Raw genomic sequence first — 25,903 nt, 5'->3', positions numbered from 1 at the left:
CCTGCAGCCTGTGCTCAGTGAGCTGCTGCACCCAGCTGTTCAAGGCCAGGGCAGGGAGCGTAGGTCACTTCCAGCCCTGAGAGGGAGGCTGGGCCAGTCCCAGTGGCTCCTGCAGTTGAGGATCTCTTCCTATGTCATGGAGCATTTGTTGAGCACCTACTATGTGCAGGTGTTGTGGCTACAACAGTAGACAAACCCCAGGACATGTGTGTGTGTATGTACACATGTGTGCTTCACATACACAGAGCTAACTCAGCCCTGGTGAGGAGGATCACTCTACCCACCCACCCCCCATTTTACCAGTAGGGAAACTGAGGCTCTGAGATAAGAAACTTGCCCACAGATGTGCAGCTGGACTCTGCACCTGGGTCTATGTGACACACTCATATGGTTCGATCCAGCTCATAGCCATTCCCTCACTGCCCACCCTGCCTGGTTTACCCCATCCCTTCATGTCTTAGCCCCCGGCCATGGGCTCCAATGATGCCAGCCTCGCCTTAGGGATGCGGGGAGGAGAGAGGCCTGGTCCCCAGGGTGGGCTGGGAGACCGGAGATGCAGCAGGCGGGATCGATCTGGGCTGCCCACGCATTATTGGATTGTTCCTGGCTCCGGGGCCCCCCTTCACTCTCAGCTCCTCCCAGAATCCTCTCTTCTTTGCCCTCCCCCGCCCTGTCCCTTTCTGAGTCCGGCCTGGGAGGCTGGAGAGGAGAGGAGGAAAGGGTGATCTCAGAGTGTCCTTCTCTGGGCTCCTAAGCCAACTGGACACAAAAAGACAGCCGGGGGGACTTCCTGGTATGAAAGATGGGGGGAAGTAACTCAGAGACCCTCACATTGTTGCCCCTTCCTGAAGCTTCCTGCTGTTCCCCGCTGGCCCTAACTCTAGGTGCTCTGAGTGAATTCCCTCCCCTCTGCAGAGCCCAGGAGGCTGAGAACCTGGGGTCACCCCTCTTCCTTCCTCATTCTTCTCACTGGTGAGCTGAACCCTCTTGTCTCCCCAGTGTACCTCTGGGAGCAGCCTGAGGAGACAAGGCTGGGGATGCCGGTCAGCTTGGAGGAGCAAATACTCAACTCCACATTCGAAGCTTGTGACCCTCAGAGGACAGGTGGTGGGGCAGGAGGGATGCTGGGGACCAGTGCAGGCGGGAGAGGGGTGGAGGCTGGGAACTGGGGAGCCTCAGGGAAAAGACTGGGCTAGGGCCCCTCTTGGGGGTATTGCAGGAACAAAGTAGGTGATTGTGGGAAGCTTCAGGAAGAAGAAAGTGGATGACGGAGTGAAGGCCTTTTAGATTGAGGAAAACCTGGGGGACACTGATAGAAGAGGGTAGAGTTTTGGGGTCGTGGGATGGGGGAGGGAGGCAGCCACCATGGTGGAGTGGGGCATGGCTGGTGCTGTCCCCATGTCCATCCCCTTTGGTTCACCTTGTGATGGGGGGATGACTGGGCCCCATTTCCAGGTGAAAAAGTAGATTCAGAAGGGGAAAGGGCTTGCCCAGTGTGTGTCCACTGGGCTGTGGAGCAGGAGTGCCACCAGCCTAGCCAGTGACATCCTGCTCCCAAGCTGCCGCCAGTCCATACCCACCACTCCCCCCTTGCCCCAGACCCCCTCACTGCATGCTCTGTCCCAGGCACTGTGGCTGTGACCCAGGTGCTGGCCTACCTGGAGGCGGTGACAGGCCAGGGCCCCCAGGACGCACGCCTCCAAACATTGGCCAACAGCCTGGACCCCAATGGGGAGGGCCCTGACGCCACTGTGGACTTGGACACTTTCCTGGTTGTCATGCGTGACTGGATTGCTGCCTGTCAACTACATGGGTGAGTCCCCACACCTTCATCCTCCTCTGGGAAGTCCTTCCTAAGCTCTAACCTCATACCTGCTTACTGGAGCCAGCATCCTTTAGGCCCAAGGACCTGCTGTGTTTGGAACGAGGCTGTGGAGAGAAAAATGAAAAGATGGGATTCAGAGGGGGTAGATAGGGAGTCTGAGGACAAAATAATTTGGATGAGGAGGCAGAGGGGGTCTGGGAGACAGAAATAAAATGGGGCTGGAGAAGGGAGGAGCTTGGGGCTGACAGAGGTCCCTCGCCATCCCTTCACCCAACCCATTCCTTGCCCCTCCTGCTTTTCCATCTGGCCGCAGGCACTTGCCATCTGGCCTCACCCTCCTACCCTGTGGTGCCAGCTCTCACCTGACCCGGTCCCCTCCTCCCACCTGCAATCCCCCTGCCTGTGGCTGGTGAGGACTGAGGGGCGGCTACAGTGGGGCTCTAAGCCTCATCCCTTTGATACAGGGGATTAGAGCTGGAAGAGGAGACCGCCTTCGAGGGAGCCCTGACCTCCCAGCAACTGCCATCTGGTGAGATTGCTATATATAGAATGAAGCAGGCAGGCCCTGGGTCAGACAGTGTGGGAACTTACCACCCAGGGCAGAGCAAGGGATAGGGTGGGAACCAGGGACCTTTACTGTAGCCTAGAGCTGTGAGTGTGACTTTCTAGGTCCTCCGTCCCTTCCTTCCCTGAGCTTTGGGTTTTTCTTCAGAGGATGGTTTCCAACTCTTCCTCCTCACACCAGCCCTATTAGAGAGGCCTACAAGGCCCCGCCTACCTCTGCTCCATCATCATTAACATCATCACCTCCTCCTCACTCTAGTCCAGGCATTCGCAGGCCTACTGGTCTTGCTGCCCTTCCTCGAATGTGCCCCACTTCTGCCCAGCATAGGCCCTTGCTCAGGCTGTTCCCCTCCACCCCTCACTCCCCAACCCCCTAGCCTTTTTTTTTTTTTTTTTTTTTTTGAGATAGAGTTTCGCTCTTGTTGCCCAGGCTGGAGTGCAATGATGCGATCTCAGCTCACCGCCACCTCCGTCTCCTGGGTTCAAGCGATTCTCCTGCCTCAGCCTTCCGAGTAGCGGGGATTACAGGCATGCGCCTCCATGCCCAGCTAATTTTGTATTTTTCGTAGAGATGAGGTTTCTCCATGTTGGTCAGGCTGGTCTCGAACTCCCAAACTCAGGTGATCCACCTGCCTCAGCCTCCCAAAGTGCTGGGATTACAGGCGTAAGCCACCGCTCCAGGCCGTTATCCTTCACACCTCTGGCAAAGGGGAAGCCCTGGTATGCCCCTGGCTAGAGTTCCCTGCTTCCCATGCTCACTCCTAGACTTGTAGGCCTTTCCATTGGAACATCTACCTGCAAAGGAAATCTGATTATCTAGTTAGCCACTGGCGCCTGGGTTTAGTTGGCTGGTTTGCTCACCATTATATCCCCAGGACCTCACACATAGGAGGTGCTCCATAAAAAAGTGGTCATGGACCGGGCACAGTGGCTCACTCCTGTAATCCCAGCACTTTGGGAGGCCGAGGCGGGCGGATCACGAGGTCAGGAGATCGAGACCATCCTGGCTAACACGGTGAAACCCTGTGTCTACCAAAAATACAAAAAATTAGCCAGGTGAGGTGGCGGGGCCTGTAGTCCCAGCTTCTCGGGAGGCTTCTCGGGAGACTGGCATGAACCCAGGAGGCGGAGCTTACAGTGAGCCGAGATCACGCTACCGCACTCCAGCCTGGGCGACAGAGCGAGACTCCGTCTCAAAAAAAAAAAAAAACAAAAGTGGTCGTGATTACAGCCATGAGCCTGTAATCCTAGCATTTTGGAAGTCCGAGGTGGGAAGAACATTTGAGCCCAGTAGTTTGAGACCAGCCTGGGCAACATAGTGAGACACCATCTCTACTAAAAATAAAAAATTAGCTGAGTGTGGTGGCATGTACCTGTGGTCCCAGCCGAGACACTGAGACAGGAGGATCGCTTGAGCCTGAGAGGTTAAAGCTGCAGTGAGCCATGATTACACCACTGCACTCCAGCCTGGGCAATAGAGCAGGATCCTGTCTTTAAAAAAAAAAAGGTGGTCATGTTCCATTTCTCTAACCATACAAAAAAAGGTGGGGAGGGAAGGAAGTTCTCTTCAACCTCCTTCATCAGGCTTGGGGGCCCGGGGAGGGCTGCGAGCAGAGGAGGGACAAGAGGCCAGGAGGCCAGAGAAGAGGCTGTGGTGAGGGTCCAAGAGGAGAAAGCAAGGGCCGGGGTGTGGAGACAGAGAGGAGGGGTGGAGCAGAGAGTCAGGGGCAGGAGGAAGAAGTCTGCGCTCTGCTGGACTGGGGGTGACAGGGAGCGAGGGAGCCAGGTCCGCCCAGTGGCTGGGTGGTTGGTGGGGGATCTGGGAAGAGGAAGGTGAAGTGCTGCCCAGTGTTGGGTGTAAAGAATGTGGGGGGTTGGGGTTATCTGGGAGATCCAGCCTGAGCTCAAGGTAGAAGACAAGCAAGAGGGCTTTACAGTGGGTAGAACTGCAGCCCCTAAAGCCCATGAGATCCTCCAGAGCACAGACAAGGGTGGAGCCAGACAGAGACCAACCTCATAGCCTTGGAGCACCTCACATTTAAGGGTAACAGGGAGGCCAACACCCTCTTGTCTGTCTCCCTCCAGGATGCCCAGAAGCTGAGGAGCCAGCCAACTTGGAGAGCTTCGGAGACGAAGACCCCAGACCCGAGCTGTACCTATCCTCACAGCCCTCCCTGACCCTCCTGCCCACACCCTGTCCCCTCCAGCCTGCCGAGGCCTGGGTAGGGCTTGGCATCCTTCAGGGAAATGAGTGAGGGACGGGGCTTTGCCGAAAGTTCAGGGAGAGCAGAGGAGTCTCTCTCCTGTTTCTCTCTCCCTAAAAGAGCCACATCTCCCCACCACCAGCACCTACCTCAACCTGGGGGAATGAGGCAGGGGCTGTGGACAGTGACCTGAACCCCTTCCTTGCCCCTAGGCAAGCCACAGCTGACCTGCTGAGCAGCCTGGAGGACCTGGAGCTCAGCAACCAACGTCTGGCTGGGGAGAATGCCAAACTCCAGCGGAGCGTGGAGACAGCTGAAGAGGGGTCGGCACGCCTTGGGGAGGAGATCTTGGCTCTGCGCAAGCAGCTTCGCAGGTGGGCTTGACCCCACATCCACCCTCCCCAGCGCCCCTGCCTCCATCCTGCCTGCAGCACTGGCCTCTATCTCCCCTGCTCGCTGTCTGCATCCTGCTCTGTCTTTGACTCTGTACCTGTCCTTTCTTTTCCCTTTTCTGTTTTTTATCTTTTGTGTCTCTCTGGTTCTTATCTCTCAGCCTGTTTTGGTCTTTTTATCTTTCCCTGGAGGAGGGTTCAGACTTCTCTCTCTCTCTTTTTTTTTTTTTTTTTTTTTTTGAGACAGAGTCTCACTCTGTCACCCAGGCTGGAGAGCAGTGGGCGTGATCACAGCTCACTGTAACCTCTGCCTCTGGGCTCAAGTGATCCTCCCACCTCAGCCTCCCAAGTAGCCACAGGCCCACCACACTGCCTGGCTAATTTTGTTTTATTTTTTATAGAAATGAGGTCTCACTGTGTTGCCCATGCTGGTCTCAAACTCCTGGGCTCAAGCCATCCTCCCGCCTTATCATCCCAAAGTGCTGGGAGTACAGGCCTGAGCCACTGCACCCAGGCTAGATTTCTCTCTTTATTCTTTTCCTCTCTCTGATTCTTCTTGTCATTTGCCCTTTCATCTCTCTGTGCTTTGTCATTCTTCATGTTTATCATGGTCTCCCTGTTCTAGTCCCCCACTCTCTCTAGGTCTCTTTCCCACCTCCTCCTCTTTTAGGTTAAAACTGGGTCTCTGTGCCCACACCAGGTCTCTCTCCTCTTTTCTCTCTGGGTCTCTGTCCTCCCCTCTCTCTGGGTCTCTGTCCCTGCCCACCACCTGGGATTTCTCTGTTGTTAGTGTCTCTCAGAATGGATCTGACTCTGTGCTTCTCTGCCTTCCTGTCTCTCATATGGCTCATCCGCCCCCACCCCCATTCAGTACCCAGCAGGCCCTGCAGTTTGCCAAGGCCGTGGATGAGGAGCTGGAGGACCTAAAGACTCTGGCCAGGAGCCTGGAGGAACAGAATCGCAGCCTTCTGGCCCAAGCCCGGCAGGCGGTGGGTCTGACCCAGGGGAAGGAAGGTGCCCTCTCTCTTCTTTGTTTCCTGGAGTCAGAGCGGCAGAGTGTGACTATGGAGTAGGAAGGGGCAGAGGTCACCTGGCTTTCTCCCTCTCTCCAGGCCCTGCTCACCCTAGACTTTTTCAATCTTACCTGCCATCGTCCTCATGACAAAGGAGACAGCAGGAGCCATTAGGGCTTCCCAGACCCATTCCCCCAACTCTCTCCTTCAATGACCCAGGCCCTGGTTGTGTTCTCAGGGGTGGGAGAAGGGCAACATGGGGGATGGGGGCAAGGAGGCTGGAAATGAAGCCTTTGTCCTCTCTCTGGGGTTGGTCAGGAAAAGGAGCAGCAGCATCTGGTGGCTGAGATGGAGACTCTGCAGGAGGAGGTGAGTGGAGGCCCAGCACCCACCCCCACCCCTTCCCCAGTCCTTAGGGTCTTCTTGACACCTCTCCCTTCTGCCCCCAACACCCCAGCAGCCTGCCACCAAACAACCTTCAGCCTGCTTGGGGAGACCTCAGAATGTCAGTAGTGTGGGAATGTCCCTGAGGTTACACCACACTGTGAGAACTACCATGCTTGACGAGAGTGTGGGGCATGGGGTCAGCCTACACGGGTTCAGGCTGAGGCCACCTACATAAGCGTGGACCAGTCCCTCCCTTCTCTGTGCCTCAGTTGCCTGGCCTATAAAGATGAACAAAACAATGGCATCTGTCTCATTGGGTTGTGTGAGACTTCAACTAGAGGATACTTGTAAAGTCTTGGGCATGAGGTAGGACACATAGGATGTGCTCACTAACAGTTAGCTCGCATTGTTTCTATATTCGTATTTTTTTACAGTGAATAAAACAGCCAGGCACAGTGACTGATGCCTGGAATCCCAGCACTTTGGAAGGACTAGGTGGGTGGACCCCTTTAGCCTAGGAGTTCAAGACCATCCCAGGCAACATGGCAAAACCTCGTCTCTACAAAAAATAGAAAAATAAGCCAGGCATGGTAGTGTGCACCTGTAGTCCAGCCACTCAGGAGGCTGAGGTGGGAAGACTGCACGAGCCCAGGAGACAGGTTGCGGTGAGCCAAGATCGCATCACTGCTTTCCAGCCTGGGTGACAGAGTGAGAGTCTTTCAAAAAAAAAAAAAAAAATTGATTTGAAGTCAACCTTGAGTTCGAATCTCTCTTTGCCATTTACACAGTAGACAACCTTTAAGCATGTGACTTCTCCTTCTCAAGCCTTTACTTTTACTTTCTTTTCTTTTTTGAGACAGAGTTTCATTCTTGTTGCCCAGGCTGAAGTACAATGGCGTGATCTCAGCTCATCTCGACCTCCGCCTCCCGGTTCAAGCGATTCTCCTGCCTCAGCCTCCCGAGTAGCTGGGATTACAGATGTGTGCCACCACGCCTGGCTAATTTTGTTTTTTTATTGTTGTTGTTGTTTCAGTCGAGATGGGGTTTTTCCATGTTGGTCAGGCTGGTCTCGAACTCTCGACCTCAGGTGATCTGCCCACCTCAGCCTCCCAAAATGCTGGGATTACAGACGTGAGCCACTGCACCCGGCCTACTTTTATTTTCTAAGAACTGGAAGAAGGGTATCTGTTCAGTAGGCTTGTTTTGGGGATTGACAGCATTTCACTGAGGGACTAGCAAACAATATGAAGAGACCCAGTTCAGCTTCATATTTAATTCAAGCCCCGTTCCATCTGAGACAGAAAAACATCATCTTAGTTCATTCGGGGCCCACCTAGGTTTTTTTAGATTGAAACAAACTCATCGATTGACAATGAAACCTGTCACCACCCCCCACCTCAAGGTGGTATCTAAGTTGCAGGAGACTGACGAAGGAGCCTAGTGCTCTAGGAAGCTGCTGGTCCTCACTCAATGTTTCTTCTCTCTGCTGCTCATGAGATTGATGGTTTTTGCACAAACGTTTGTCACCACCGTGTGCTGGCATCCAGTGCGAGGCCCACATTACCTTTGGATCTCTGGGCATACCATCCTCTTCATCTTCTGGTGGTGATCCCTCATCCGTGCTGAGACTCTCACTCCACCACTTCCACACCCTTCCAGAGCCACGGAGGTGGTTTGGCTGCTTTCCTGTGAAAGGGAAGAGGCTGGGGTCGCTGTCCACAGCCTCTGCCTCATTTCCCCAGGTCGGGGTGGGTGCTCATGGTAGGGAGATGTGGCTTCTCTGGGGCAAGAGAAACAGAAGAGAGACTCCTCTGGTGTCCCTGAGCTCTTAGCAAAGTCCCTGTCCCTCGCTCATTTCCCTGAAGGATCCCAAACCCCACCCAGGCCTTGACAGACCGGAGAGCACAGGGCTCTTTGTGTCCCATTCTCACCCAGGGCTGTGTCTGGCTCAGAGGTCTGGAGAGCACCCATCAGTGATTCCTCTTTGCTTTTACAAGAAAGTAGCATCTCTATTATTCTCACACCGTGATGATTCTGAGAGTGCTCTGGGAAGTGCACGCAAGGCCTGTCAGATCCCAAGACGTCCAGGGCTCTGTGATTCTCCATCCATTCCCTCCACCCCTCATCGCTAGCCCTGGGTTAGGGGAAAACTCCGGGCTCGTTTTCAGCCTATTCTCTTCTCTGACTGTCCTGCATGCCACCCCCAGCTCTAAGGATCTCTGCCTAGTCCAGGTAGATCATGTATCCCCCAAAAAATTTGTCCTACATGTACAGCGTGTTTTTTACACTGAAATCCAAACACTTTTTGCTGTTTTCTGGCTCTTCCATGAAAACTCACCCCCTTGAGGCAATGGGAACCTCACAGCAGGATGACTGTACCATGTGAGACATGGAGTGCAGGCAGGATGTGACAGTTTCTTTCAGAACATCCCTTTTTAAGAATGAAAAACTTACCAGCCACGGTAGCTCACACCTGTAATCCCAGCACTTTGGGAGGCCGAGGTGGGTGGATCACCTGAGATCAGGAGTTCGAGACCAGCCTGGCCAACATGCTGAAACCCCATCTCTACTAAAAATACAAAAATCAGCCGGGTGTGGTGGCGCACACCTGTAATCCCAGCTACTCGGGAGGCTGAGGCAGGAGAACCGCTTGAACCCGGGAGGCAGAGGTTGCAGTGAGCCAAGATAGCACCAGTGCACTCCAGCCTGGGTGACAGAGCAAGACTCCATCTCAAAAGAAAAAAAAAAAAAAAAAATTTCTGGCTCGGCATGGTGGCTCACACCTGTAATCCCAACACTTTGGGAGGCCAAAGCAAGACTGCTTAGGCCAGAAGTTTGAGACCAACCTAGGCAACATAGTGAGAGCCTGTCTCTACAAAATAAAAAAAAAAAGTAAATAGAAGAATGAAAGGCCAGGCACGGTGGCTCACGCTTGTAATCCCAGCACTTTGGGAGGCTGAGATGGGTGGATCATTTGAGGTCAGGAGTTCGAAACCAGCCTGACCAACATGCTGAAACCCCGCCTCTACTAAAAATATAAAAATTAGCCAGGCATGGGGGCGGGCGTCTGTAGTCCCAACTACTTGAGAGGCTGAGGCAGGGAAATTGCTTGAACCCGGGAGGCAGAGGTTGCAGTGAGCTGAGATTGTGCCTCACTGTACTGTAGCCTGGGTGACAGAACGAGATTCTGTCTCAAAAAAAGAATGAAGGCCGGGCGCGGTGGCTCAAGCCTGTAATCCCAGCACTTTGGGAGGCCGAGATGGGCGGATCATGAGGTCAGGAGATCGAGACCATCCTGGCTAACATGGTGAAACCCCGTCTCTACTAAACATACAAAAAACTAGCCGGGTGAAGTGGCGGGTGCCTGTGGTCCCAGCTACTCGGGAGGCTGAGGCAGGAGAATGGCGTGAACCCGAGAGGCGGAGCTTGCAGTGAGCTGAGATCCGGCCACTGCACTCCAGCCTGGGTGACACAGCAAGACTCCGTCTCAAAAAAAAAAAAAAAAAGAATGAAAAACTCCCTGAAGCTCCCTGGCAGAACTTCCTGCATTACAGTTCATTGCCATTCAACCATTATAACCAGACTACACAGGTAATATGGCCACTGACGGGTCCAGAACGTTTTTGGCTCCAGGGAACAAAGAAATGATGGCTTCGATCTGCAGGACACTCATTTCCTTAACGAGAGGTTTAAAAGAAGGTGTTCTCTGGGAAGAAGGTGGTCTCTGGGTGGTTTAGTGGCTCCCTGGCTGCCTGTGGCCTCATGATTGCAGCTGACTGCAGCAGCTCCAATCTCATGTTCTCATTCAAAGTAGGAAAACGTGGTGCAAAGGGGAACCAGGAAATGCCCCTCTCATGGCTCTTTTCATCGGAAGCCTCTCACCCCACCCCCAGCAGCTCTTACATCTCACTGGCCAGAACTGGATCATATAACACCCCCAGCTGCAAGGGAGCCCAGGAGGATATCTGACCTTTTTCAGCCTCTAGAGTGGCAGGTGAACAAGTAAGAAGGGGTGAGAATGGCTGCTGGGTTAGCTCACCAGCTGAGTTTCCTGCATCTGCCAAGATTTCCACCTTGACTCACTCCCATGGCTGGGGCTGGGACCCATCTGCCCTCAGACAGAGAAAGTAGATCCCTTGACAAAAGCAGAAGGAGTAAGCAGGGTAAATAGCAACCAGCAGTCTCATCTCTGCCTCCTCCCCACCAGGAAGGCCTGCTGCCAGGTCGAGTGCCTTGAGCAGCGTCTGGGACACCCTCGGCCCTCGATAAACTGGAGCTATTCTTGGTTCCCTCCCCTCTACCTTCCCCCTCCACACAGCTGCCTACAGAGCATCTATAGATTGAGTTCTCAAGTTACAGTAGAATAATTCTGGAGTAACAAGACACTCAGACACTGAAGATCCAGGCAGCCTTCCTATGGAGAACCTACAGAGCTGGCTCAGGTTACTGCAGAAGGAGGCAGGAGCAGCTGAGTAACCAGGTTCCCTGCCGAGTGGCCCAGGATCTGGCCTGCAAATCCCTACCAGGTGAACAGATGTTGACACAGCACTCCTTTCCTGTCCTTCCTCTGCCCTTCACCTGGCAGCCCAGGCCCGCTGAGACTGAGAGGCAGAGCAGCTGATGGAGGACTTGGAGCTGGCTGGAGGGAGGGAGAGGCTGGCCTTGGTATATCCCCTGGTGTGCCAAGAGGAGGGGTGTGGTGAAAGGGAACTCTGGACTGCCTCCATGCCTCAAAGTGCATTTCCCCAGTGACCCCCTCGCCTTGAAACCCTCTGCAACTTGATAGGTTTTTGGTGCCCCTAAACTTTGGACTGGAATCTGGGCCATTTTATGCACAGGTCCCATTTTATGGCTGGCATGGGTTGCCTTCTCCGGCCTACTGTTTTCCCAGCTAACTCCTCAGCCTTGAAGATTCAGCATCGCCTCCTCAGGAAGCCTGTTAGTGCTCCCGTGGTACCCAGGCCTTAGGCTTCATCAGAGCCCACCTCGTGCATTGTTACCCGCTTCTGCATCCATCTCCACCTCTAGAACCTAATTCCCTTTGTGTCCCATTCTCACCCAAGGCTGTGTCTGGCTCAGATGAAAGTCTGAGGATTATAAACACAGGATTTGGAATCACACAGATTTAGGTTTGAGTCCACTTACCATGTGACCTTGCCAAGTCTCAGCCTCTCTACTCCTCTTTAAAATTGGAAATGATTATACTATTAATAGTTAGGGCAACCAGACATGGCATTCCTCCTGAATGGCACAATTTGATATATATAGCACCACCCAATCTTGTTAGAAAATTGAACAAGAGTCTGGACAAGGCCCTGGACCTACCTACCAGTTTATAAGAAATAATGATAGAGGAAAGTGGTGAACATAACCACAGGGAACAAGAGCTCAATCAGCTTAATCTGAACGCACCAATCCTACGGGACAAGGGACCTGCTTTCTTCCACAGAATGAGGCCCTGAAGAGTACCAGGGTTGGCTTGGAGTGGGGAGAAATTACCGTCAGATTAGGAGAAGTAAGACATTTCAACCAAAAGCAATGGTGGACCTTGTTTGGATCCTCAATCAAAGTAAATGTAAAGAAATCTCTGCAAGACAACCAAAATGAACAAGGAGCACAGGCCGGGTGCAGTGGCTCACCCCTGTCATCCCAGCACTTTGGGAGACCAAGAAGGGCAAATTACCTGAGGTCAGAAGTTCAAGACCAGCCTGGCCAGCGTGGTGAAACCCCGTCTCTACTAAAAATACAAAAGTTAGCCAGGTGTGATGGCGCGCACCTGTAATCCCAGCTACTCAGGAGACTGAGGCAGGAGAATCACTTGAACCTGGGAGGCGGAGGTTGCAGTGATCATGCCATTGCACTCCAGCCTGGACAACAAGAGTGAAACTCTGTCTCAAAAAAAAAAGAAAAAGGGGGCACAAACTTTCTAGTATGAGATGATACTGAGTTATTGTTAATTTTGTTAAGTATGATCGTGGTATTGTGGTTTTGCTAAAGGAAATAAGTCCTCAAGTAGGGGAATAAATGCTGGAGTAACTACAGGTGAACTAATATGCCTGCAATTTGCTTTAAAGTAATCTACTTAAGACATCTAGAGGAGAGCCAGGTGCGGTGGCTCACACCTGTAATCCCAGCACTTTGGGAGGCGGAGGCGGGTGGATCACCTGAGGTCAGGAGTTCAAGACCAGCCTGGCCAACATAGTGAAACCCCGTCTCTATTAAAAATCCAAAATTAGCTGGGCGTGGTGGCACATGCCTGTAATCCCAGCTACTCAGGAGGAAGAGGCAGGAGAATCACTTGAAGCCGGGAGGCAGAGGTTGTAATGAGCCGATATCGCGCCATTGCACTCCAGCCTGGGCAACAAAACTCCGCCTCAAAAAAAAAAAAAAAATTAGCTGGGTGTGGTGGCAGGTGGCTATAATCCCAGCTACTAGGGAGGCTGAGGCAGGAGAATCACTTGAACCCGGGAGGCGAAGATTGCAGTGAGCCGAGATCGCACCATTGCACGCCAGCCTGGTCAACAAGAGCAAAACTCCGGCTCAAAAAAAAAAAAATCTCAGTTAACAAACATCTTAGTAAACAAAGCTGAGAAAATGCATATAATTATTGAAGCTGGGTGATAGATAATGTGGATAACAGGCTGCTTATGTTGTTCTTTTGATTTTGAAATTGGGGGTAAGAAATGAGTCAACACACGCAAAATGCTCAGTAAGTGTTAGTGATTATTAACCTATCTAATCCTCACAGCAATCCCATAAAGTAGTTCCTAGTTTAACTCCGTTTTTGTTGTTGTTGATGTTGTTGTTTTTTCCTGAGACAGAGTCTCGCTCTGTTGCCCAGGCTGGAGTGCAGTGGTGCGATCTTGGCTCACTGCAACCTCTGCCTCCCCGGTTCAAGCAGTTCTCCTGCTTCAGCCTCCTGAGTAGCTGGGTTTACAGGCATGCGCTACCGTGCCTGGCTAGTTTTTGTATTTTTGTATTTTTAGTAGAGACAGGGTTTCACCATGTTGGCCAGACTTGCCTGGAACTCCTGACCTCGTGATCCACCCGCCTCAGCCTCCCAAAGTGCTGGGATTACAGGCGTGAGCCACCGCGCCTGGCCTAGCTCCATTTTTATAGATGGGGGAGCCACACTCAGAGAAATTAAAGCTGAGGTCCCACCAGAATGGTGGGAGGAATTAAATGGGTTAAAACATGAAGTGCTTAGCATGAGGCCTGATGCATATCAGTCAAGTGTTTAGCAAATGTCTGCTGTTAATTTTAACATCACCATTTGCTGAAGTGAATGTGACCCGCCATTCCTTCTTCTAGAACGGAAAACTGCTGGCCGAGCGGGATGGAGTGAAGAAGAGAAGTCAGGAACTGGCCATGGAGAAGGACACTTTGAAGGTGCCACTCCTTCCTAGTGCCTGACAACTTTCCACCACCCCGGGGCTTTTTTTTCCCATTTCCGGTTTTAGTGACTGCAGCCTGAAGAGGGCAGGGTCTTCCATCAAACTGTCAGACTCCCAGGACCACCCAGGCATCCCTAAAATCCCTGAAGTCCCGGAACATCTCAGGAGGTTGAATCGGCGGGGTGCGGGAGAGCAGGGCAGGCCAGACAGAGGGCAGGACCGCGGGGAGTCCTGGGAGGTTGGATGGAGGGACCGGCTCCTTTCTTGGCAGCGACAGCTCTTTGAGTGTGAACACCTCATTTGCCAACGAGACACCATCCTCTCTGAGGTGAGGGTCCTGGGGAGGGAAAGAGATTTGCCTTCCATGTGCGCCAGCCACTTCCTGCCCCTGGTCTAGAAAGGGAAGTCCTACTTGGGTCTGGTCCTTGGATGTGCAGCCGGAGAGATTGGCGGGATTCCCCAGGTCCCCATGTGACCCCTCAGGGATCTAGAAGCCCTTCTGCCCGGTGCTGTCCCTCGGGCCCCAGCTCTTCCCTCAAGCTCACCTTTGTCCCTTAACCCCCCAGCCAGTCCCCCCACCACCACCACCCCCAATGTCTTTGGGGAACTGGTCCCAGTCTCATTTGACTTTCGGCTTTCCCAGCGCACTCGCCATGTGGAGAGCCTGGCCCAGACCTTGCAAGAATACAGAGTGACGACGCAGGTAACTCAGCGGCCCTGGCCACTTCTCTTTTGCCATCTCTGGGACTTGCTGCCTCTCCTCCTCATCCCTCTTTCTCTGTCGGTGGCCACATCTTGCTTCTTCCATCCTTAATGTATGACTGTATGACTTACTGTGTGTCTCACCCTCTGTTTCTCTATCTGCCTTTTCACTTTTTTTCTGTTCCTTCCTTCCATTCACTTTCATTCTCTGTGGGTGTCTTCTCACACACCCCTCCTTATCTTTTTTTTTTTTTTTTTTTTTTGAGACAGAGTCTCGCTCTGTCACCAGGCTGGAGTGCAGTGACGCAATCTCGGCTCACTGCAACCTCTGCCTCCCAGGTTCAAGCAATTCTCCTGCCTCAGCCTCCCAGATACCTGGGACTACAGGCTCACGCCATCATGCCCAGCTGATTTTTGTATTTTTAGTAGAGACGGGGTTTCACCATGTTGGCCAGGATGGTCTCAATCTCCTGACCTCATGATCCGCCCACCTCAGCCTCCCAAAGTGCTGGGATTACAGGCGTGAGCCACCGCACCCAGCCTCCCCTCCTTATCTTTATGTGTCTCTGCCAGGCTCGTGTGGGTTCCTGTCTCTGCCTCTAGGTCTAGGCTGTCTGTCTCCCTAGGCAAGTCTCTGTTTGGCTCTGGTCTTTACCAGTCTCTTAGCCCTAGTGTTTCTCTTGCCTGTCTGTGAGTCTGTTTCCATTTATGTCTTTCATTTTTTCATGCATCACTGCCTCTGCCTTCCTTCTCTTAATTTTCTTGGCTGTGCTTTTTGTTTTGTTTTGTTTTGTTTTGTTTTTCTTTTTTGAGACGGAGTCTGGTTGTGTCGCCCAGGCTGGAGTGCAGTGGCACAATCTTGGCTCACTGCAAGCTCCTCCTCCTGGGTTCAAGCGATTCCTCTGCCTCAGCCTCCCAAGTAGCTGGGACTACAAGTGCGTGCCACCATGCCCGGCTAATTTTTTGTATTTTTAGTAGAGACGAGGTTTCACCCTGTCAGCCAGGATGGTCTCGATCTCCTGACCTCGTGATCTGCCCTCCTGAAGTGCTGGGATTACAGGTGTGAGCCACGGCTCCCGGCCTCATGGCCTGTGCTTTAGCTTCTGGATTCCTGTTGCTCTCTGTCTCTCTTTGGCTTCCTAACACTCTGTCATGGCTTTCTGCCCTTTGTCCCTAGGCAGTGTGTGTCTGGGGAGGCCCAAAGTAGTCGGGAAAGTGGAAAGAACCCTGGAAGAGGAGCCCAGGGGTGGGAAAAATGGAGAGCCAGATGTGCCCCCGACTTCCTCCTTTGCAGGAACTGAGGCTGGAGATTTCACGCCTGGAGGAGCAGCTGAGTCAGACCTATGAGGGGCCCGATGAGTGAGTGGAACTTCATAGGGTAGGAGGCAGGAGGGGAGCCTAAGAGCAGAGACACCCTGGTCTCCAGCCCCAAGGTGGGCAGGGAAGGGAGGCCAGCATGAGCCGACTGAGTGGCCACCAGGCACAAAGGCCGCCTTCCTCCCTCCTCCCTGTGTGGCCAGGCTACCTGAAGGGGCCCAGCTGAGAAGAGTGGACTGGACCCAGCTGCTGCCCCCATCGCTGGGCTTGGAGATCGAGGCCATTCGACAGGTGGGCCTAACACCCCTGGAATAAGCTGCAGGCCACTAAGGCAGGATCTCCAAACATCTCCCCACTCTGATCCTCACACCAGCCTAGCCCTAACCCACATTGCTGCCAGAGGCTCCCATCACAACCTTAGCTTTTCTCTAACTCTATCTGGGATCCTAACCCCAAACCCACTGCCAGCCCCAGGCCTATGCCAGACCCCAGTCCGATCCAGCTGTGACTCACCCCTATCTCGTCTCCCTCCATGACCATCTCACTCCTTAACTTCATCTCGAACCCAGACCTCAGTCCTGGCAGCAAACCCTCCCCTGTTCCTGCTTCTGCCCACTCCCCAACCCCAGCCCCACACCAGCTCTTTTCTACCTCTCATCCTATTTTCAGCCACACACCTAAACCCATTTCTATCTCTGACCTTGTCTTCTACCTTAACATGGTTCTCCCTGACCTCGGAAACACCTTCTGTCCCAGAAACAGGAAGTGGCAATTGCCGGTCTCTCCAACCCTCTGTGTGGGGTGTGGCAGTGGGAGGAAGTCATCCCTGATGCCAGTGAGGATGCTGAGTTTCCATCTGAAGCCCCAGCTGGGGGACAGGTGAGCACAGGAAAAGCTCTGAAGTCCAGGAGCTGGAAAGGGGCCCGGAGCTCCAGGTGCCGCCCTGGCCAGCCCATTCACTCACACCTTTGCTTGTTCCCCATTTGATGAGAAAATGTTAATTGAGAGCACACTGTGTGCTGGACACCCAGCCACAAGCCAGACCAGACACCACCCCTGCCCCAGGGACTGACCTGCCAGCGTTGGAGACAAAGGTGAACAAAGCAAACACACAAATTGCACTGTGGCTTTTAGTGTTGTTTTGTTGTTTTGGAAAACACTCTCAGGAATTACGTTATTTAAAATTGTACTGCTGTAGGAAGGGAATAAGTAAGTTGTTTATGCTAACATTTGAAGGATATATTAAGCATTTATGTTTCAAATATAAGTACCTTTAAGAAAAGCCAGCAAGCTCACTATGACATCTTTGTTTTTTTTTTTTTTTTGAGACGGAGTCTCGCTCTGTCACCCAGGCTGGAGTGCAGTGGCCAGATCTCAGCTCACTGCAAGCTCCGCCTCCTGGGTTCACGCCATTCTCCGGCCTCAGCCTCCCGAGTAGCTGGGACTACAGGCGCCCACCACCTCGCCCGGCTAGTTTTTTGTATTTCTTAATAGAGACGGGGTTTCACCGTGTTAGCCAGGATGGTCTCGATCTCCTGACCTCGTGATCCGCCTGTCTCGGCCTCCCAAAGTGCTGGGATTACAGGCTTGAGCCACCGCGCCCGGCCACTATGACATCTTTAACTCAGCAATAACCATTGGGTTTTTTTGTTTGTTTGTTTTTTGTTTTTAGAGACAGGATCTTGTCTTATTCTGTTGCCCAGAGTGGAGTGAACTTGACTCACTGCAGCCTCAACCTCCTGGACATAGGCAATCCTCCCACCTCAGCCTCCCGAGCCACTGGGACTACAGGCACCTGCCACCACACCCGGCTAATTTTTGTGTTTTTCAGTAGAGACAGGGTTTCACCATGTTGGCCAGGCTGATGTTGAACTCCTGGTCTCAGGTGATCTGCCTGCCTCGGCCTCCCAAAATGCTGGATTACAGGCATGAGCCACTGCACCTGGCTTCCTTTTTTTTTTTTTTTTTTTAATTCATTTATTTATTTTGAGACAGAATCTCACTCTCTTCTCTGTTACCCAGGCTGGGGTGCAGTGGCGTTATCACAGTTCACTGCAGCCTCAATCTCCCTGGACTCAGGTGATCCTCCCACCTCAGCTTCCCAAGTAGCTGGAACCACAGGCGTGTGCCACCATGCGTAGCTGATTTTTCTATTATTTGTAGAAATGAGGTCTCCCTATGTTGCCCAGGCTGGCTGAACTCCTGGGCTCAAGTGATCCTCCTACCTCAGCTTCATGATTTTATGCCAAGGCCTTGCACAGGCTGTGCCAGTGCCTCGAAGAGTGCTGGGATTACAGGCATGAGTCACTGCCCTGGGCTCGCTCTCTCTCTCTCTTTTTTTTTCTTTTAAAGAAAATGTTGTAAACAGCTCTGTAAACGATGCTGTATTGTCTTGAGGACCGTACCACTTCAGAGCTCTTTGCCATCCTTCAGGAGAGACTCATTTCTCTGATCACTTTTTTCCTGGTTTGAGAAAAGCTTCTGTGTTTCTCGTGGACAGCAGAGCTTGTTTGGGTTCTCACTGAACTCTCCCGGTGTCTCTGTAAGGCAGGCATCCTCATCTTGTTACTCATGGGAAACTGAGGCTCAGGGAGAAATCACATGTCCATGGTCACACAGCTTGTTGGGGACAGAACCTCATCCCCAGAAGTGTCAGTCAGATTGGGCTTCTGCTTTGAGCTCTCAGATGGCCCTGAGAGACAGGCTTGTCAAGGGGAAGACTGAGCCAGGCCTCAGGGTGCAACCTGCGATGGGCCCAGGCATACAGAGCTGAGTCCCTTAGGGCCAGGCCTCTCCGTGCTCAAGGCCTGATAGGAGAGACCCTGCAAATGGGTTGGCCCAGTGCAGAATGATCATTGTGCTAGAGGTGGGGGATGGGCCTGTGGCAGCCCAGAGAAGGGGTATCTGTCAGGTCAGAGGCTGGGGGAGATATTGAAGAGAAACTGATACTCAAGTGGAAGGAAGGAAGAAAGGAAAGGAAAGGGAGGGGAGGGGAGGGGAGGAAAGGAGAGGGGAGGGGAGGAGGGAGAGGGAGGGGAAGGGGGAGGGAGATTAAGTGGTTGGAGGAAAGAGAGGCCTTCTAGGCACTGGCACAGCCTGTGCAAGGCCTTGGCATAAAATCATGATATGCTTGAGGAGTAGAGGGTAGCTGGGGGTGACTAGCGAGAGATGAGGCCAAGGCCAGATCATGAAAGGAAATCTCTGACAAGCTAACAGATTGTACTTTTCTTCGTAAAGCCACAGGAAGGGTGGGATCAGCTCTGGGCATGAAAAGATCCCTCTGGGACCATGTGAGGGACCTACTGGAGGCAGGGAGGAGGCTGGAGCAATGGTGATGAAGCCTGAGCCAGGCCAGGGCCCCAGGGATGGAGGAAAAGGGACAGACAGACATAATTGGGGTGGAGGGACAGAGCAGGGATCAGATGGGATGTGGGTGATGGGGAGGGAGGAGAGGAGGAAAGACTTAGAACTTGTGACCTCATGAGGTGAAATCTTGAGGGATGTCTGGGGGCTGCCTGGAAGCAGTTGGGTGCACCAGCCTGGAGCTCAAGGATTGCATTTAAAAAACAATGTCAAGTTGGTTGTTGAGGTCAAGGGCAATGCTGATATGTCTCTGGAGAAACCAAGAGGTACTTGGGTCCTGAGGGGGAGCAGATGGACCCAGCCCAAGTCTGGGAACCTGGGATGAGAAGGCGGTTGGACAGGGAAATGCTGATCTCCTCTGGGACCCAGATAAGTGTACGAGATCTGTGGAACATCCAGGAAGTTTAGGCGACCGGGACACCTGGATCCTATCAGGGAAGGGGGCTTGGTGGCATCGAGAACAACCCTTTGGTTTTTGGCTTTTGCCCTCAGGGGGATAGTAGGGCCATCCTCATGTAGGGGAGCACAAGAGGAGGGTAGGTCGTAGAAGGGGGTGAATTCGTGCGCAGGTTGCAGCCTGGAAGACCTTTTGCATATGGGGTCTGGGACCAGCGGGCAGACAGTGGGCACTGTTAGGGTTGGAGCTTTGAGTGAGAAGAATCAGAGAAGAACTAACCTTTTTGTTTCCACAGAGAAACTTCCAGGGACAGCCAGCGCACCATGGAGAAGGAAGGAAGGAGCCATCCATGTGGTAAGGAGCTGAGCCATCCATCTGCCTCAGGGTGACACGGATTCACAGATGTTTAGAGTAGGAGGACTGGGTGAGCCCTGAGGGGGTCGGCATGCCACTCATTCACTCATTCTTCACATCTTCCCAGAGCAGACCCTGGACCTGCAGGCCAGGAGATGAGACCTGGCCCTGCCCTCAGGTCTAGGAGGAGATCTGGTTCCTGATGCTGCGAGGCTGAGGCAGGCCACCATGCCTGAATGGAGCCCTGTGGGAGTGGCGTTAGTACAGGAAGCTCTTAGACAAGAAGACACAATTGTCAGGCAGAAGGGACAGCTCAGTCACATGATCGTTCTCTCACTGAACACACCTTTCCCGAGGCTCCAGGGAACCTCTTTGGAGAGCTCCCGGTCAGCTGGGAGATCTTAGGGGTGAGGGGGGCCTCTGGAATCAGCGTGGATTCAGATTCCAGCTCAGGTACTTTGCAGTCAGGCTGGTGTGAGCATTTGGTCGTATGCTGTGAAGTCCCAGCCCTGTGATTGGGATGTGATTGTTAGGAGGCTGTGTCCAGGCCTCTGAGGATGGAGAAAGCACTAGATGACTGGGCCCACCCTCCTCCAGGGCCCTGGCCTTGGGGCCTCTGGTTTCCTGTGTTGCTTCCCTCTCCCCCTCCCCTCTTTCAGGCTCCCAGCTGCGGCTACTAATGAGGCTGCCTGCCAAGGCCTCTAATTGGACTTGTCTGGGAAGAGCTGAGATTGGGCGGGATGGGAGCTCTGGAGCTGTGACCTCCCTTTGCGTCACCAGAGAAAGGAGGGGAGAAGGGGCTGAGCAGTAGTGGAAGTCGGGGAGGCAGGTGCCATGCGAGTTTCCGAGTTTCCAGAGGGCAGGGGCTGTTTGATCCGCAGGTTGGAAAGCTGGGAGTGAGGAAGCTGGTGAATACAATGGCCCCTAAAGGTAGCCAGCGGTGAGGCCTTGGACCTTGAGAGGGGTTGGGTCCCAAGTAGAAGTTTCAGGGGATCAGACAGTGTATGTCTGACTGGGGCCTAAAAGCCTGGATCCCTTATTGCGTGGGAGCACAGCTGTATTCCTGAGGGTATCTCTGAGGGTTTTGGGTCTGAAGCTGGTGGTAGTGGCAACTGCAGGGCTGAATCTCTGCTCCCCAATGAAGGCAGTGGCTGGTGGTGTGGATGGCTGGGTCTCTAAGGGACATTCAGGCTGGGCAGCTTGAGGCCTGAGTCCCCAAAGCAGCATTTCAGGGACTCAGAGGGCTATGACCCTAGGAGGGGCCTCCCTAGGAGCCTTCCCCCGAGGCAGGGTTGGGAGCCAGATGTCCTCCTAGACCAAGACTCTGAGACTCGCTGAGGGCAGGGCCAGGTCTCATCTCCCAGCCCATAGGGCCAGGGTCTGCTCCTTGTGATGTGAGTGAATGAGTGAGTGAGTGGCATGCTGACCCCTCAGTCCTCCTGGAAGAGCAGCTTGCACACCTGAGAGGATTGGGCATGGGGAAGAGCTCCAGCAGTTGGGTTCTGTGGGCTGGGAGGTCTGAGTTGGAGTCTCAGTCCTCAGACAGTACCCAGTGACAGCCATTGAAAAATGGCTTAACCCACTAGACAGGAAGGGCGTTGCAACACGTGCTCTGGGGCCTTACAGAGGCCTGAATCTCTGGTACTTTGGAGGGTGAGAGAGCTGGAAGCCTCAGTTCCCAGCTGGGCGATCTGCTGGGGAAGTAGTGGCTGAGAAAACCACTCTGAGATGAAGAGGCCCCCTTATTCTTTTAGTGGTCACAGACCCTTTGGATAATTTTTTGAAAATTCATGTGAAAAACACATACGCAGGACACCCCCCAGGCCCGTCCATGCTGCCTGGCCTCCCCCAGGCCCATCTGTGCTGCCTGGCCTCCCCCAGGCCCGTCCATGCTCCCGGGCCTCCCCCAGGCCCATCCATGCTCCCGGGCCTGTGCTAAGACCCTGCTTCAAGGCTTCCCTCCCAGCCCATAGTAGGCAAAGGGAACCAGGGAGGAGAGGACGATGCCAGCAGTGACTTTGTTGGCCCTCAGGTTGACCAGAAGAGAGGAAGAGGAGGATGCAGAGAGCCAGGTCACGGTAAGCAGTCCCCAGCACCCCTCCCCAGTCCCCATCCACTCCAAGCCCGCAGAGGCTGAGTCGTTCATTTCAACTCTTCCCAAGCCCCAACCTCACACCCCAACTCCTCAGGAGCAGAGAGAAAAATCATTTGGCCAAGGGATAACAAGGCCCTTGCTGTAGCTAATGAGAGCGATGGCGACGTAGGGGGAGGCCTGGAGGCTGGTGGGCGGCCAGGCTGCTCCCAGGGGAGCCCCCCAGCCACACACACAGGGCTGCAGCCACCACACCGCAGGCCTCGTAGACGTGGCTGCACCCCCGGATTGCATAAATGCACACGCACATGCGCCCACACTCGGGAGAGGTTGGGCTGGCCCTCCCCAGCCAGCCTCAGAACTCCCTGGGGGCACAGTGCCCGCAGCCCCCCTGCCTGCAGCCACACAGGCCAGCTCCTCTGCTCCTCAGAGCCCAGTGCCTGGTGGAGGTGAGGATTTCTGTTCTCAGGCAAGGACGGGGAAAGAAACTCGGTAAGGAGAGGTGAGGAGCCCTCGGTTCTGAGCTGAGGAAGGCAGGAGCTGGGCTGGAGTCTGCCTGTTGTGTGTCAGGCACTGTCAGGGCGCTTGGGGCTCTCCAGGGTCCAAACCGGCCAAGATGGCTGCCTCCATGACACTCAGCTCCCAGCGCCCTGGCCCCGAAGCCCACCTCCTCTCGACATACCACACTCCCTTGCAGAGACTGGGCTCCACCTCAGCTTCCTCACAGCTCACACGGGGATAATCTCTTCCTAGCTCCCAGGGTGGGGAGGAGGGTTAAGGACCACGTCATAAAGGGCCTGGGTCCCTGCCTGGCACAGCAGGTGGTAGAGGTGAACATATTGATTGTGATTGGTGTTCTGTTTTTATTTACTGCCATTATTATTGTCATTCATCATCCTCATCTGAGTCGAAAAGGTGTGGGGGTAGGAAGGCCAGAGACCCATAGAGGTGAGGCCCTTCCAGGGAGACATGGGGGATGAGGCGGCACAGTGAGTGGGGCCTAACCCTGGAGGGACAGCTGGAGCTTTGATCTTTGAATCTTCAGATGAAGTGTTGGAATTAATCAGTGAATTTAGTATGGTTGCTGGGTGAAAGGTCAAAATAAAAAATCAATATATTTCAGTATAGCAACCACGAACAATGAGAAAAGTACATTTGTAATTATGCCATTTGTAATGGCATGGTGTTTTTGTTTTGTTTTTGTTTTTGAGACGGAGTCTCGTTCTGTCGCCAGGCTGAAGTGCAGGGGCGTGATCTCAGCTCACTGCAACCTCCGCCTCCTGGGTTCAAGCGATTCTCATGCCTCAGCCTCCTGAGTAGCTGGGATTACAGGCACGTGCCACCACACCCAGCTAATTTTTGTATTTTTAGTAGAAACGTGGTTTTGCCATGTTGGCCAGGATGGTCTCCATATCCTGACATTGTGATCCGCCCGCCTCAGCCTCCCAAAGTGCTGGGATTACAGGCGTGAGCCACTGTGCCTGGCCTATAATGGCGTGTTTTTAATTAGTAAAGCATCTGCTGATTCTGGCATAGGCAGGAAGACAGGATTCTGCATGAGGCCAGCACAGGGGTGGGCACCTGTGGAAGATGTGGTCTCTGCCCTCGGAGAGCTTACATACTTCCAGAATCCAGTGGAAAATGGAGGTGATGATATTGAATAGCTCACACAGAAACGGAGCACTCACTAGGTATCAGGCGCTGTCCAAGCTACTGCCCCCGCCTTTTTTTTCCCCCACATTTACTCATTTAGTCACCATGTTAACCCTAGGAGGTGGGGACATCCCTGGCCAGCAGAGGCGGAAAGAGAGGCACGGAGAGGTGTGGTGACATGCCAAGGACCCTCAGCCAAAAGCTGGCAGAACTGGGAACCCAACCTGGCAGCGCATCTCAGAGAAGTGCACTCACTTAACTCCTGAGCTCCACCACCTTCTGTGTGGTCGCTTATGTCCAGTGGGCTGACCTGAGGACCCCTCAGTCCAGAACCCAGTGCCTCAAATGCATCTCTTTTGTCCTCCCAGGCTGATCTCCCTATGCCTCTAGGAGACCCTCGCCCTGGAGACATCCCAGAAAGCCCTCCAGAGAGGTAATAGGACCCACGGGGTCCGGGAGGGAAATTGGGGACAAGGAAAAACCCAGTGGTGATTCCCTCCTTTCCCCCAGCAGGCCTGCACAGCAGGAACTCCAGCAAGCCTTGGTGCCTGTGATGAAAGAGCTGGTCCCAGTCAGGAGGAGGCCCTGGGGCCAGCTCTGCCTGCCCCCACAGCAGCTCAGGTGTGCCCCCAGGTATCTCCAGAAGGAAGGAGGTGGTCTGACCTTGGAAAGAGCAGGGGCTGCCTGGACCCTCCCCTAAACGCTCTCCCACCTCCCCACCAGGGTCACCCGACATCCACTGATCCCAGCTCCGGTCCTGGGCCTGCTGCTGCTGCTGCTGCTCTCTGTCCTGCTGCTGGGCCCGTCCCCACCTCCCACCTGGCCCCACCTCCAGCTCTGCTACCTCCAGCCCCCTCCAGTGTGAGAGGCTGCACTTGCCCCTCAGAGCAGCGTCTAGCTCAGTAAATCCCCCAGCCCTCTCTCCACTCAGATCCCCATTGTTAGTCCAGTGTTGCGCCGGCTTACCCCAGATACAGTACAGGGGATCCACATCCCTGTGTTGGGTTTTTATGTGAAGTCTGCTAGTTTTTTAATGTTGACATTTCTTAACAATAGCAAAACTCTCCAGTAATGGATTAAGCACTAAGGATTATTCCCTCACAAAACAAGCCTGGCGAGGGCAGCTGTGGGCACACAGCTAAGTCTCGTTGCCTCCGGGTTGGGGCCTCAGTGATTCTCCTGTCCCCTCCCTCATGCTCAGGAGTTGGCGATTGTAGCTTCCTACATCACATCTGCGGGAGACGGAAACTTTTCCCTTCCTTTTTATAAAGAGAGGCAGTAGCCTCCGTGTGCAGTGGGTACATTCAAATCATACTCGTAATAAAAGAGAAGCAGTTGCCTGCCCAGAGCCACCAGCAGACTTGTGTTTGTTTCGCTAGCCAGACTGTTTGGTGTGACCACCCTTAACTGTAAGGGAGCCTGGGAGACCTGGGAGGTCAAGTACCTCTGCAGAGACTCAGTACCTTGAAAGTGCCTTGCCACACACCTCCTTCACACTGAAAACCACTGCAGGGCATGGACCCAACAAAACACTTTGGGAGTCACCTACACACCACCACCAGTGTGCAGCTGCTGAGTGGCCTTGGCACGCATCGCCAGGCTGCTTTGAAGGGCTCCAGGATATCTCCTCTCCCTGATCTCTTTCTCCCTCCTACCTTCTCTACACCTCTGCCTTGCCCTCCTGCAAAAGGATCCTGACTCTGTCCTGCCACCCCACCATGGGTAGGAGCCTAGGTTGACCCAGTCCTAACTGCATCCTAACTTTTGAAATTGCACATACCTGGATTCCAGTTATCCTTTGTCGCTTAGTAGCTCTAACAACTTAGGAAAATTCCTCCTGACTTTCAGTCTTATTTGTAAAATTAGGCCAACTCCAGATAGTTTTGAGGAATACAGTCAACTGATTCAGCTGGAAGGTTACAGAATTCTTTCCAGACAAGTGACATTTGTGTTTAGTCTTGAAAGATGGGTAAGGTTTGGCTTACAGTCAGCAGGGGCCCAGGGAGGGTGTCACAGAGGAGGGAAAGAGACCAGTGTGTGTGGAGAGCCATGGGCAGATCCTGTTGCTGGATTTAAAAAAAAAAAAAAAAAATTAAAAGATTTGGAGTCGGGAAGGGATTGAAGGCTACAGAGTGGTGGGAAATAAGAGAAGTAGGCAAGAGCCCGTGAAGGAATTTGAACACCAGCTTGAACTTTATTCCCCAGTGCCCGTGAAAGGGCTGTGAGCAAGGGAAGGCAGAACTCTG

The 25,903-nt window shown here is 53.4% G+C and overlaps 1 protein-coding gene across 1 annotated transcript; it reads left to right on the top strand.

The window, feature by feature from the left end:
* Window positions 1–470: 470 nt before the first annotated feature.
* Window positions 471–25,005, top strand: KASH5 (KASH domain containing 5). Its single transcript, XM_073017223.1, has 19 exons — window positions 471–534; window positions 1,000–1,107; window positions 1,627–1,813; window positions 2,290–2,354; window positions 4,475–4,541; window positions 4,806–4,967; window positions 5,857–5,974; window positions 6,317–6,367; window positions 13,697–13,774; window positions 14,051–14,107; window positions 14,423–14,482; window positions 15,776–15,840; window positions 16,002–16,089; window positions 16,555–16,677; window positions 19,854–19,912; window positions 21,945–21,990; window positions 24,026–24,090; window positions 24,171–24,278; window positions 24,381–25,005. Exons 1-19 carry the CDS (start codon window positions 471–473, stop codon window positions 24,520–24,522), a joined length of 1,713 nt encoding a protein of 570 aa, XP_072873324.1. The 3' UTR covers window positions 24,523–25,005.
* The last annotated feature ends 898 nt before the right edge of the window (window positions 25,006–25,903 follow it).

This window comes from Chlorocebus sabaeus, chromosome 6 (assembly GCF_047675955.1).
Source record: "Chlorocebus sabaeus isolate Y175 chromosome 6, mChlSab1.0.hap1, whole genome shotgun sequence".
Taxonomy (NCBI): Eukaryota; Metazoa; Chordata; class Mammalia; order Primates; family Cercopithecidae; genus Chlorocebus; species Chlorocebus sabaeus.
This window is presented reverse-complemented; position numbering and strand designations above follow the sequence as displayed.